The following is a 14163-nucleotide window of genomic DNA, read 5'->3' on the forward strand; positions in this document are numbered from 1 at the left end:
CGGGGTCAGGCCCCCCGCCCCGGACGCGGGGCTTGCGGCCTCGGCGCGAGGGCACCCCGTTGCAGCCGTCCTTCTTGAGGTGTCTGTGCAGGTGGTCCGAGCGCACGAAGGTCTTGCAGCAGCTGTCGCACTGGTAGGGGCGCAGGCCCGTGTGCACGCGCATGTGGTTCTTCAGGTCGTAGTTGTGCGCGAAGGCCGCCCCGCACTGCTGGCACAGGTACGGCTTCTCGCCCGTGTGCTTCCGCATGTGCACCTTGAGCTTGTCCTGCCTGCAGGGGGCGGGGCGGGGCGGGGGCGGAGTCAGCGGGCGGCGCTGGCCCCGCCCCCGGGGAGGGCAAACCGCAGAAGCCCCACCCCCACCCCGAGAAAGGAGGCCCCTGCAGGTGCCGCGCCCACGGGCAGGCTCCCTTGGCAGTGCAGACCCACCCGGTGCCTCTCGGAAGAAAGGCCTGGCGATCTATCTGTACCTGTCTAACTGGGGGCAACCCTATAGAGGCACTATATGGCTGGTTACCCATTGGGCTGCGCATTGCAAGGTCGGCAGTTTGAAACCACCAGTGCCTCTGTGGGAGCGAGAGGCAGCCTGGTACTCCAGGAAAGCGCTAGCGTCTCAGAAATGCGCAGGGACGGTTCTACCCTGTCCTATTGGGCCACTCTGAACCGGCATCCAGTTGATGGTAGTTTGTTCTTTTGTGGGGGGCGGTTTATACAGACGCCGTGCAGGTAAGCACGGGGCTGCTGAAAGACGGGCCGGCTGCTCCCAGAATGCCCGCCAGCCCTGGGAGGATAGAGTCACTCCGAGTTGGAATTGGCAGAGGGCTTGGTAATCTCTGTGGGTGCACATCACCGCGTTCTTCCGAGGCGCGCCAGAGGAGGCTGGCACTGGTGGGCTGCAAGAGGCCTTGGTGTCCACGTGGGTTAGGCATGGGGCTACTGCTAATGCAAGGCTGGCAGTTCAGACCCACCGGAAAGCCGGCGGGAGAAAGACGAGGCTCGTCTGCTCCCGGAGAGACTGAGCCTCAAAACCCACGGGGAGTGGTTCTACTCCGCCCTGCCGGGCTGAGAGCATGGGAAAGGCGCGCACTGGAGTGGGTCCGGTTTTTCTGATCCGGTCATCTCCAGGAGGGCCTCTCTTTTGAGGTGCCCGTGGGTGGGTTGGCTCATAGACAAGGGTTAAACTGAGCCACGCAGGGGCTCCTGGGGGGTGGGCGGGGTGGGGGGTGCTGTGAGTTTCCCAGGAGTGGGGTCTAGCATTCCTGTCAGATGGTTTCAGGCGAAGGGGGCCTAGTCAGGGCAGTTTAATGTTCTGCAGGCAGCAGCGAGGGCCTGAGAGAAGCCTTACCAGGGCTGTGACCCCGCCTCCCGTCCCATGTGGCCTTGGGCAAATGGCTGAGCCTGTCTTGGTGGCCGTGAGTCTGAAACTGCTGCACTGCTGCACCGGGCTGACCTTTGGGTGGAGGTCGCTGGCCCTCTCCTTTGCAATACCTCTAGGTGGACCCAAACCACTCGCCTGCCAGTGAGCCGCTGAGTGCTTCACTGCCTGTGCCCCCCAAGGACCCCCGAACCCAGTGAAGAGCAGGTCTCCCACTGGCACCTAGCTTCTGCAGAGTGGGGTGTCAGCTCTGAGTATTCACCCAATGCCAGCTGAGTCCTAGGGCCCTGCTTCAAGTGCTGAAAATGCCGAAGGGAACAAGCTAAGCCCTTCCTTGCTGCCCTGTCCCTATTGGTGATCCACAGACTGACCAACTACACACCGACTGACCGCTGGTCCCCACATGCTCAGAACTTCCTCATCTTAGCCCTGAAAGTCCCTGGTCCCGGGAAACCCCTCAGCTCGGGTCAAATGGAGGCAGTGGTGTCTCCCTAGAAATGGAGGCACCACCCCACCCCAAAGCCCTCAACTGTCCCCTGGGCCAGTTTCTCTCCTTCCTTCATTTCCCTCCACAGCCCAAGCTTCCTGCCTGCCGGCACAATGTGCCAGGCACATGTCTGCCCCCTCCCCCCACCCCCTGTGCCTTTGCACAAGGGGTCCCGGCTGCCGGGGAGCCAGCACATTCTCCTTTGGGAGCGTGGAGAGCCAATCTCAGCGTGAACATCACCACTTAGCAAGCCCCAGAGAATATCAAATGGCCCGTGCGTGCTGCATACTGGCCACAGGCTCATGTGATAATCATTTGGATCTATAGGGTCATGTAGAAATACATGGTTCAAATCAGTTTCACCTGCTGCTGGCCTCTTTCTTTCCATGGAGTCACCAGAATATTTAAAGTTATGGTATATGGCCCGCCTGGCATCTCTGTGGCAAAGTGCCAGCCTATACCCAAGAGGGTAGATTCCTGTCTGGAACCCCCAGGGCAAAGGTAAGGGTCAGGGTCTCTGACGGCCAGGATCCAGTCAGCTCCTAGCTGCTGTCTCTTATGCTCTGGGTCTCTTCCTTCTCAGGCACACCAGACTGTGAGCAATCTTCAAGGCTTGCACTAAGGCACTCCTACTCACCCTTCAAAACCCTACCGCAAATGCCCTTCTTCCTCTAGGAAGTATTTTCTAAACCCCAAACACTGACACACCCCTAATCATCCTTCAAAATCCTACCAGAAATGCCCTTCCTCCTCCAGGAACTCTTCTAAACCTCAAACAATGATGAACGTCTACTCTTCTTCAGAGACCTACATCACACACCCCAGAGACCTAGCGCTCTTCTGAGCTACTCTAATTCCAGGTCACGCCCCTCCGTGACAAGCCTGACCAAAGGAAACTCAGCCCGTGTCCCTCTTGGCTCTAAGCTGTCTGTGGCCAGGCAGCTGTGCCTAACTACAGAGCCACTTGGTCACCAGAACTCAGGCTGAAGCAAGCTCCTTCCTGGCTGCCTGGCCCGCCCAGGTCTGTTATCCGTCGTGGGCCTTCGGCTTCACAAGTAGCCAGGACCTTTCTGCCACAAAGCCTTCTCCTGTTTCCAAGTGTCCTGTCCAGCCCCTGCCTGGGAAATAGGGAACTCGGTCTTTGCTGGCCTAGTAGGGAGAAGTCCCCAGCCAAGCACCTCAAGCCTCAGAGTGGGGGTCTGGCTTGCAGGGAGGTACGCAATGGGCTGGGGGGCTGAGTTGGGGCGGGCTGGGGGAGGAAGCAGCCTGGCTTCATCACCGGGAGCCCTGGCGGGGTAATTATAGCCCTGGTGGCCACAGGCCGCACTTACTCAACACTCGGTGACTCAGAGGGGCCTTGGGGCTCCAGGGCCTGCAGGGAGGGTGGGGGCTGGGGCCCTGGGTGCAAGACCCAGAGAGCCAAGTAGGTGGGTGGGAAAAAGGCCAGGTTATGTGGCCCCCTCTGGGCCTCAGTTTCCCTGATTGTTAAACAGCCTGTTCCAGAGTGAGGTTGGGGGCTGTGGAAGGAGGCTGCTGGGCCAGGGCCGGGCCAGGCTCTGCTTTCAAGCTGGTCCCATTTCCGACCTTTGTTCCAGTCTACTCACATCTGAAGACCCTCGACCACCTGTCCTGGTCTAGCCCCAGAGACCCCCAAGTTCACCATCACTGATTTCGGGAACTTGACTGGCTGCCAACTTGCACGCCCTTTGACCCTGCCCAGTACTCCTGGGCCAGGGATTCCGGGCCACGCCCTCTCCTGGCCTGCCTGGGCAGGGGGTCAGGGGGTGCTGGAGTGTCGATTGGCCCCCAGTTCACTTCTCTGTGGGGTGGGGCCGGGAGGCTGGGACAATGGCCTCTTTCTTCAGCCTGAGTGGGTGTGGCTAGGGGATCCCCATGGCGGGTGGGGGGGGGGGCAGGGTGATGCTGAGTCACCCAGCCTGGCCAGGCCCCTGGGTGCCAGCCCCCAGCCCCCACTGGGCTGGCCCGCCCTAGGTCCACATGGCCTAACCAGCCACCTCTGAACTCGACCTTCCAAACAGCCCTCACCTGACCTGGGCCTCCCTGGCCCAGCTAGCCCATGGCGCCACTCGCCCCCAGTCAACTCTGCCACCGGGCCTTTGCATGGGCTGGTGCCTCTTCCGGGAACACCCTTCCCTGCACATGTCTCCACAGCTCCCCCTCTTTCCTGCTCAGTGCTCAACCATCAACCCCTCAGGGCCGCACCCTGGCTGGGCTCCTGCTCACCTTCTCGCCTGAGAAATGTGCACAACACACCTACTCTAGGTCCTTGTGGCATCGTGGTTACGTGTTGGGCTGCTAACCACAAGGTCCAAAGTTCAAAACCACCAGCTGCTGATTCCTCAGGAGAAAGACTGGGCTTTCTAGTCCCGTAAAGAGTTACAGTCTTAGAAAACCCACACGGACAGTTCTACTCTGTCCTTCAGGGGCACTATGAGTCAGCATCGATGGCAGTGAGCTTGCTCTGAGGTGTAGGTCCCTTGGGATGGTCCACCACCCAGATCTTGGAGCAACAGCCCGGCCTGGGTGGACTCCTGCCGCATGTCCAGCACCTACAACAGGTCTGGACACACAGTGGGCACTCAGGAAACACTGGAAGATGACAACATGTTTGAGGCTGGACCTTCTAAGACAGCCTCATCTTTCCTCTGCAGAGCAGCTGTTGGGTTTGAACTGCCGACCTTGTGCCTTAGCAGCTCAACGTTCAACCAGTAGAGCTTCCTTAGCAGGCTCAGGCCATCGAGTGAGCCCGGACTCACGGCAACCCCTGGTGTGCATTGACAGCCTGGTTTTGCTTCTGGGGTTTTCAGTGGCAAGTGGCCAGGCCTTTCTTCCGAGGGGCCTTGGAGGTTGGCCTGAATCTCCAAACTCTCAGTTGGGGTGTTCAGCATCAGTAGTACCCAAAGCTTCCAGTCCACACCAAGTCCATGACAACTGGCCTGGGCCATGCTTTGGACATACATGGGCACCCCGCCCTCACCAGAATGTCACCAGGGTCGCAGTCTGTCTAGATCTTTCTCCAGGGGTGCCTGGGAGGAGCCCAGAAATAGAGGAGACATGCTTCTAGGTCAGCTTTAGGTTTGGGCCGAGGGTCCAGTAAGCTGGGTCACGCTGACCCCATCCACCTCATATTGGCCCTACCCGCAAACCCCGACCCACTCTTGACTTAAAATGCTTAAAAAGTAAAAGATGTCACTTGGAGGACTGAGGTGTGCCTGACCCAAGCAAGCTATGGCATTTCCCATCGCCGCCTCTGCGTGTGACAGCCAGGCAGTGAACAAAAAAGAGCAACAAGAACTGACGCCTCCGAATGACTTTGTGCAGAAGAACAGGCTGATCTCTCTCGGGAGGAGAAGTACAGCCAGAATGCTCCTTAGAGGCAAGGGTGGCCAGGCTGCGTCCCACATGCTCTGGACGTACTATCGGGGGACCATTGTCGCTGGAGCAGGACATGTGCTTAGTTAAAGCTACCCCGCCAGTCAACCCAAACTCTCAACTGCCACCGAGTCGATTCGGAACCTTTGCGACCCTACAGGGCAGAATAGAACTGCCCCTGCGGGTCTCCGAGGCTGTCAGTCTTCAGCAGGGGGCAGACGGCCTCCTCGTTCTCCTGTGGGGCGACTGGCAGAGGGTGAGCTGCTGGCCTGTGGTTGGCAGCCCAGCGCTACATCCACCACCAGGGCTCCACGTGAAATACAGGGTCAGCCAGCAGAGATGAAGTGCCACAGTGGTCGCCAATAGAACCGTATTTGTGAGGATGGCGCACCAGGTGGCCAGCCTGGTGCTATTCCGTTTCTGCTTTCCTACCCAGACGGGGTTGCTCTGACTGGCTTGGTGTGGCTGGCGCGGGCGAACTACACTTCCCAGGATGCCTCTCTCCTTGTGGCCCACTCCTTCTGTTGTGCGTGGGGTCCAGTCGGAATGGATTCCAAGGTACCTGACTGCAGACCTCTCCCATTGGCCCCTCCCCTCCCCCAAGCCCCTCCCCTTCCGGCCGCCGCCCCTTCCGGCGCTGGGCTCACCTAGTGAAGCGGACCTTGCAGATGTTGCACTCATAGGGCTTCTCGCCCGTGTGCGTCCGGATGTGTCGGGGCAGCTTGCCGGCGCCCTGGATGACCTTCTCACAGATGGGGCACTTCTGGAAGGCCTTGGCCCGGATCTTCTTCTCCACTTTCTGGGACCAGGCCGGGTACGCGTCGCCGTCGTGGGTGGCGCTGAAGTACTTCAGGTAGTAATCCATGACGGCCTTGTCTTCCGCCCGCGACTCCTCGTCGCTGTCCCCTGCCGCCGCCGCCGCCCCGGCCCGGCCCACGGACGACATCATCTGCTGCAGCAGCGTGCTGGCCGCCAGCCCGTCCCCGTCAGGCCCGTCCCCGTCCCCGTCCTCGGCCGTGCCGGACAGGAAACCCGGGGAGTCGCTGGGCTCTGGGGCCGCCTCCGACAGCGAGGCCGCCTCCTCCTCCCCAGCTCGGCCGTAGTGGCCGTTCTGCGTGGCGCCCGGGGGCGGCGGAAACAGGCCCCCGGCTGCGTCCTCGTCCCGCTCCGGCCACAGGCCTGGGTTGCTGTCGCCCTCGTCGCCCTCCCCCGCCGGGGGCCGCTCCCCCGGGGGGCCTGGGCCGTAGAAGTCCAAGCCGTTGCAGTCGCCGGCGGCCACCGCGGCGGCCACTGCGGCCACGGCCTCCTTGGTGGCGTCCAGGTCATCGTCGGAGGCACCGAAGGCCGACCAGGGAAAGGGGCCAGCGGGGGGCAGGCTGTTGATGGGGTTGCTCTGGAAGAACTCGAGGTACTCTTTGGCACGCAGCAGGTTGCGCTGGTCGATCTGATCCACGAGGTCCAGCTGCCCGGCGTCGGTGCCGGCGTCGGTGGCCAGGATCTGCCGATCCAGCAGGTCGGCGCAGACGTGGCTGACGGCGGGGATCTCCAGCAGGCGGGCGGCGCTCAGGATGTCGCCCACATTGGCTGTGCTGACGGTGAGGGTGGCCGTGTAGGCGAAGTCCACCAGGGCGGTGAGCGCCTCGGCGCTGACGAAGTCGATCTCGTACACGTTCTGCTGGTCCACCACGGCGCCCGACGTGAACAGCTTCTTGAAGTACTGGCTGCAGGCGGCCAGCACCGAGCGGTGCGTGGGGAACTCACGGCCCTCCACCAGGATCACCACGTCGCACAGCAGGCCCTGCGTCCGCTGCTCGTTCAGCCCGCTCAAGATGTCGCTGCTGTGGTCGGGGAACGGGATCCCGATGGGGCCGTCCACGCCGCCGGCCATCTTCCGCGCCGAGACCTGCCACATAGGGGAGGGGCGAGGGAGCCGTGGTGAGGAAGAGGGCTGGAACGCACATAGGGCCCCGCCCCTGTGGCCCCAGGGGTCTGTGGCCATTTGTCAAATGCCACCAAAGCAAACCCGTGGCCACGGAAATGAGTCCCACTCCTAACGACCCTGTAAGGCAGGCTAGAAGTGTCCCTGTGAGTTTTTGAGGCTGTGATCCTGTTGGGGGTAGACAGCCTCATCTTTCTCCCACAGAGGGGCTGGTGGGTTCCAACCGCTGACCTTGAAGTGAGCAATCCAACCGGAGACCCACCACACCACCAGGTCAGCCCACAGTAGGGGCTTAAAGAGCGCGGCACCATCGTTGCCACTAGAGGGCCCTGGAGGAACACCCACCAAAGGGGGCCTTGGGGGGACCCCTAAGCACACCTGAGGAGCTAGGCAGGGCCTTGGCTGGCTGTTTCTGTTGCTCTTGAGAGCCACCGGAGTCCTGTACACAGCACAGCTCTCATCCGGGGGAGAGAAGGAAGCTTGGGAGGGCTTGCCTGGCCCTGGCTCCACCTTGAGGACACTGGGGCTTTGGACCCTCAAGCCTGGCCGTCCAGCAGGGGTCCAAGTCAGCAGCAAGGGGTGAGGCCGGGTGACTTTGCCAGACCCCACTGCTTCCCCCCTCCCCACACACAGGATGAGGCTCAGCCCTGTGAGAAAAATTGAGGACCCAGGTCGCTGCCTGCCCAGCTGTGGCCCCTAAAGTGGAGCCTACCACCTGCCTTCCCAGAGATCCTCCCCCAACCCTCAGCACCTCCACCAGGCTGTGCAGCTCAGCCTGGCCAGGCCCTGGTGCTCCCTGGGACTCGGGCTCTCCATCTGTCTAATGGGTAGGGAGCTTTGAGAGGGCTGTACCCCGGGGGCCTGTCTGACTGACCTGTCCCCTCTCCCCCTCCCTCCTTTTTCCGCCTTCTCCCTGTGACTCATCCACCCACTCTGAGCTTGTGTAACCCTCTGGCTGCTGTCCCCACCCCTCCACCCTCCCCAGGGAGCCCCTGGAGGCCCCCAGCCACCCTGAACAGCACATTCTTTTGGGCTGGCTTCGGCGCTCGAGCTGGAGGAGCCTCTGGACCTGGTCTCCAAGGACAGGCCCAAGCCAGTCCAGCCTCCAACTGTGGAGGCCGAAAGCCCCTCCCACCTGGCCTGGCTCGGACCAGGTCTTCCTGCTCTGCAGAGGACGCAGGTGGCCAGCCTGGTGCTATTCCATTTCTGCTTTCCTACCCAGACCTGGTTGCTCTGACTGGCTTGGTGTGGCTGGGGCGGGCGAACTACACTTCCCAGGATGCCTCTCTCCTTGTGGCCCATGCCTACCCACCCTGGATCCTATCTGGGCCCAGCTGCTCTGCCCCTGCCCCCCAGTCAGCCTGTGTGTATTTGTAGAGGGTGTGTGTGTGTGTGCTCTGTAGTGGCTGCAGGAGCAAGGAGGATGGGGTGAGCCCCCTTTGGCGGCTGCCACCATCTGCCGTCTGGCCCTGGGCTGCAGGATCAGACGGCCTCTCGGGGAAGGAGGGGGCCTTTGACCCAGGCCACCCTGGCCTTGCCAGGCAGTTGCAAGCAAGTTAAGGTGTTGCCTGGCCTCAGGTGGGCCTGTCACATCCCTTGGGCCCTCTAGGTGGGGACCTGGCCAGTGCAGGTTATCCCAGTCTGTGTCCCACCCCTTCCTGGCTACATGTGGCAAGAAGCACCTTCCCACAAGGCCTAGGGTCATGAGACCTCTGGCAGGAGAAGGGGCAAGCCTGGACCTGGAACTGGGTGCCCTGTGCCTGGGTCCCCAGCAGCTGAGCCCCTGGGTCGCCTGGGTGTCCTGTGAAACCCTGCCTGCCGAGGGTGGGAGAGGGCTCCTATTTCATAGACAGGAGACCAAGCCTCAGAGAGGGCTGGCACCCCAGCCAAGGGTACGCACAGGTGCGAGTGGAGGAAGTCCCACCCCTCCCCTCAGAGTTCCCAGTTCACTGGAAACCCACTCCCCCTCGGCAGGGGAGGCCCCTAGCTGGCCCTGCACCAAGTAGGTGCTCAAGAAGTGACACTTTAGAGTTTAGTTCTTAATCCCAAAAACCATTCTCTCCTCTGGGTGTGGGGGGGATGCCCCTACCCAACAGCCTTCATCACAGCCCCGCCCCTGCCAACACCTCTGCAGGATTTCCGGGGTGCCTGGTGCTGACTCGGCCGCCTGTGAGGGGCAGGCCCTGGCAGGCCCCTCCTGGGCTGGAAGCTGGGTGCCCTCCCTGCCCTTCCCACAGAGGCACACAGTAGGGGCGCAGCAGATGAACAACCGGGTGGACCCGAAAACTAAAAGAACACCCTGCAGAGCCCACGCCCAGCCCCACCCACCTGGCTGCTGGGGCACACCCAGTGTCTGTGCGGTCCCACCTCAGATCTAACCTAGGGTCAACTTGCTGCTGCTGCTTTCCAAGGCAGCAGGACCCAGGGCTGATCTCAGTCCTCCCGGGTCCTCCCTGTCTTAGAACTTTCTGGAATGAAGGCAGGCTGTTCCCTGGGTTAAGAAGCTGCCCAGACCAGACATTCTCAGCTTAGCCACCCGACCCAACAGCTCTGGGAGGCTCAGAGAGGTAAAGGGGTCTGGCCAAGGTCACCCAGACCTGAGCTCCTGCCCCTCCTTGAGAGGGGGCACATGGGGGGACGTGGGTTGGGTAGACTTGGCACAGCAGGTGTCACCCAGGAGGTGGGAAATGGGGGAAGGCAGGGCAGGAACATACAGGAAGCCTGGGGCTCCCCAAGGTCACCTAAATGGGTGAGGGGTGAGGCCCAGCCTCCTGCCTCCCACACTCCCTGGGAAGAAGGGGGTAGGTAATTGCCACCAACACCTTCCAAGAGTCCTTGGGGCACAGCTTAATGAGGGGTTAATGGCCCCCAGCCCCCTCCCCCCACCAGTTAAATGGGTACACCTGGGAGTCATACTGTGTCCCATACTGGACTATCGGGTACAAAACTCACTCCTGGCCCAGGGCCAAGCAGCATGACCTTGGACCTCTCTGTGCCTCAGTTTCTCCAGGGGCAGGGATCGTACCCAGAGCCTCAGCCAAACTTGCCTGAAGCCCTACTGTGTACCAAGAAGCCACCCCGAAAGACACAAGGCTGTTCTTCCAGCTTCCTTCTGGAACTGTCACTCCAGAATTCAGGTCCCTCTTCATTTACTATGTGGCCAGGAAGTGGGCAGGTAGCCCTAAAAGTAAAGACTAGGCTCAGAGAGGGTGGGTGGTGGGCCCAGAGACACACAGCAAGTGGGGCACCCAGGTGTGGCTGACAGACCTGCGCCCGCTGGCCCCTGCCTGCTCCCAACCCTGGGACTGTGTCGCAAGGTCTGTACAGACTGGCTACCCCACCCTGACCTGGTGCCAATCCCTGCCTGGCCTGGGCTGGCTATAATGGGAAGGAATGTGGTGCCCATGGAAGGAGGGGTAGGGGCACTGTCTGCCTGCCTGCCCGCCCGCCCCGCTGGAGTGGCTGCCCCACTGCCTGCCCACCCCCTGTACGAGAGGGCCAGAGGGCCGCAGGGCCAGATACCAGCAAACAGGCCCTCGGCCATTTTCCCTGTCCATTTACTGCCCTAAATGGGGAGGGGCTTCCTGCCCAGGCCTTAAAGGGCCAGAGGAAGGCTGCCGCACAGCGGGAAGTGTGAGTGGGGAGGGTGAGGAGGCCCTGGGGACCCCATCTGATTCCCGGTTCATGGGTAAGGTCGGGGACCACCCTGTTCCCACGCTCAGGGTTCAGCCCCAGGGACCCAGGCTCGGAGGAAGCTGGGGCCGTCCCTGGTGGAAGTGAAGGGCTGAGCTTCTCATCACTGTGGGTGAAGCAAAGGTGGCTCTGCCCACGCCGCCCTTGGCTCTGCCTGCACCTGCTCATCCGAGATGCCTGGACACACACACACACACACACACACACACAACCACCCCCACCCGCACTCACACATGCCCAGTCCGAGCAGGTGGAGACTGCTGTAGTCTGGGAAGCCCCCATGGAGTCTGTGCCCACAGCACCAGGTCGGATGGGAGGTGGACCAGGCCTTGTTTTCCAGTCAAACCAGAAAGGCGTGGGTGGGGACGCTTCCATGGAGAGGCTGGCCTCAGCCTGCTGGGGGGACAGATGGAGGGGCTGTGTTTTGGCCGCCCTCCTCCCCAAAGTGTAGGCTTTTCTGCCAGAGGGCACCTTCTGCAACTAGAGCTGCGAACTTGGGACTGGGCTGAGGGTCTGGTCCTTGGCAGCTGGCAGTCCGTTTTAACAGGCTGGAAAGAGGCTCCGAGAGGGCAGAACCTTGCCTGTGGTCATAGTACTTGCTTCTTAGGGTGTCAACTTCCCTCCATCACCAGTTCTCCTGCAGGTATGTATCAGTGGGGCCCACCCCCCATCACTCTGACACACACACACTCACTCACTCAGGAGCTGCCTCCCTGAACAGAGAATCCCTCATCACTCTGAAACACACACGCACACGCACATGCACACGCACACGCACGCACAGGAGCTGCCTCCCTGAACAGAGAATCATGTCACCTGAGGAGCCTGGCGCGGACCCCAACCTGGAGATGGCAGTGCGATGCTGGGATGGGGAGTGAGCACCAACTAAATCTCTCCCATGACCCCTTTGGGCTCTGGTCATCTCCCCGACACACAGACGGGATCCTGAGGCTGGTGGAGGGGTAGTGGCCTCCATATGTGGCCTTCAGGTGCAGTAGAGGGCCAGGCAGGGATAGGGCCACCTTCACGCCCACCCCCCAAGCCTGTTCCTCGGGTCCCCGCTGTTGCCTAGGGTTGTCACTAGGCAGTTTATGGTCCGTCGAGTGCCTGGGGCCCCAGGTGACCGTAGAGTGGGGCCCAGAGTCTTGGTCACTTGGTGACCCCACCCTTAATTCCCATAATACCCAGAACAGAGCCAGGGGTTCCTGTTCTACAACAGGTAGACAACTAGAGCCCGTCTATGGGGGGGAGGGGTGATGTCAACAATCAAACCAATATACTGAGCATGTGTGTTTGTGTGTGTGTGTGTGTGTGAGAGAGAGTGAGAGAGCTAGCAGGAAGTAGCCCCTCTAAGTGGCTAATGTCAGTGTTCCCTTTGGCCACCAGGCGGTTGGGACTAAGTAGCCCTGGCTCTGAAACAATAGGGCCATAAACCCAGAACCCCGCCTGCCTCTGAGGGCCAAGGTGCGAGCTAGTAGCTCAGGAGGGGCACCCATAAACGACCCAGCCAGGTGGGGCTGAGAGCCATGAGCAAGGGGCGGGAGTGGGGGTGGGGGTGAGCCCGATGAGATGTGTGACCTCAGGGATCTTGCTCACCCTCTCTGAGCCCCAAAGAGGTTTGAGCCGGGCAGCTGCCAGCTGCTTGAGGTGTCTAGATGGCCGACCTCTGGCTGCATGGAAGACAGGTGGGCAGGTGCCCCCAGCTGTGTTCCAGGGAGGACCCTGGCCAGGAAGCAGGATCTCAGGAGACCAGCCCAGCTCCAGCTAGGTGACCTTGGCTTGCTCTCTGTCTCCCTTCTTGCCTCAGTGTTCCCCAACCAACTCACCACCTGCCCAAGAACCTGTCAAAAACCCCAGGTTTCCCCAGTCAGCTGCCCTTCTGGGCCTCAGTTTCCTATTTGGCTATAAGGACAATCAATGCCACCTGCTGGTTCTAATACCCAGAGAGAGAGACCTCAAGGAATGGGGGGGGTCGGACATCATCAAGAACCCCACCAGCACCACAGAATCTGCCCCTCTGGGCTGTGGCTGGGCTCTACCAGCTACAAGCCTCAGTTTCCCCCAACAGAAACAGGCCCCGAGGCACCATGTGTGGCTGCCGACAGGCTTCTTCGAAGCCAATCACAACTGAATAATAAATACGCCCCCCCCCCAAAGTGACCCATGAATTAAATTTTCAGTGTCCCCAATGGCTCCTCTTTCCTTCATTAGCCATGCAGAGCCCAGGGCTGGCTCCTGCTCCCCCCTCCCCCCGCTCTGTCGTCGCCACAGCAATGGCTGGTGGTAAACAGAGCCCCGGGCCCGGCATGCTCCAGGGCCCCCCCTGGGGAAAAGGCCCCTGCCTGGTGCCCTGGACAGCCCCACCGACCTAGGCCCTGACCCCTGCCCCAGTTACCAAGGAGGAATGTGGGACCTTGACTCAACCAGACCCCTCCCCTGGAGCGTGTGCCAATAGGAAGTGGTCGGACCGGGTGGGGAGCCCCCACTAAGTGGGATCGGTGCACTCGGGGTTACGCCCTGGCCCTGCTGGAGAAGGGGGTGGGGGTTACACGGAATCCCGGACGCAGAGGGCGTCCGGCTCCGGCTCCCGGAGGCAGCTGGCAGGGAGGGGGCAGTGGATGAGCCAGGTGGGCACCACCCGGGCAGGGGCACCAGCACCCCTCTCTCTCACTTCCGCCGGCTAGCTGGAAAGGGGGAGGGGGAGGAGAAGGGTGTCCTGCCTCTCTGCGGCGGCGCCACCAACTCCTGGCTGCATTCCCCACGCACTTAGTGGGCGCCCACTGTGTGCCCTAGCCTGGTTGGTCAGTACCCTCCTCTGCGGCCCACCGGGCTCCCCAGCAAGCCTGCCTGACTGCCAGCGCAGGCGCTATCTCCTGAGTCCCGCCAGAGCCCGTGGCCTGGGGTGCACCGACTGGGTCCCCGCGCAACTCAACCCATGTCAGCTCCTAGGCCCGGGACTGGGGGAGGGGGATGGATCCCACCAGCTCTCCCCCAGCTCCGCCCGAGCTCCGGATTCGCACGTGGTGGTGGCGTCAAGGGGGAAAGGGGGGCCCAGGTCCGAGAGCAGCAGTCACGCGCTTTGGGGGCGCGGGCGGGAGAGGTGGACCGGAAGGCTGCCGCACAGCGGGAAGTGTGAGTGGGGAGGGTGAGGAGGCCCTGGGGACCCCATCTGATTCCCGGTTCATGGGTAAGGTCGGGGACCACCCTGTTCCCACGCTCAGGGTTCAGCCCCAGGGACCCAGGCTCGGAGGAAGCTGGGGCCGTCCCTGGTGGAAGTGA

At 61.7% G+C, this 14163-nt stretch overlaps 1 protein-coding gene across 1 annotated transcript in view; it reads right to left on the bottom strand.

The window, feature by feature from the left end:
- Positions 1-4: 4 nt before the first annotated feature.
- Positions 5-14163, bottom strand: part of ZBTB7A (zinc finger and BTB domain containing 7A) — a gene marked incomplete at its 3' end in the record, with an annotated part of 15630 nt that continues 1471 nt past the window's right edge. The window contains exons 2-3 of the mRNA XM_004714373.4: positions 5900-7155; positions 5-269 (exon numbers count right to left, since the gene is read on the bottom strand). Of these exons, the coding sequence (XP_004714430.1) occupies positions 5-269; positions 5900-7140 (1506 nt within the window). The remainder of the gene's footprint in view (positions 270-5899; positions 7156-14163) is intronic.

This window comes from Echinops telfairi, unplaced genomic scaffold (genome assembly GCF_000313985.2).
Source record: "Echinops telfairi isolate 266 unplaced genomic scaffold, ASM31398v2 ScPeMD7_7459;HRSCAF=8497, whole genome shotgun sequence".
In the NCBI taxonomy this organism is placed as follows: Eukaryota; Metazoa; Chordata; class Mammalia; order Afrosoricida; family Tenrecidae; genus Echinops; species Echinops telfairi.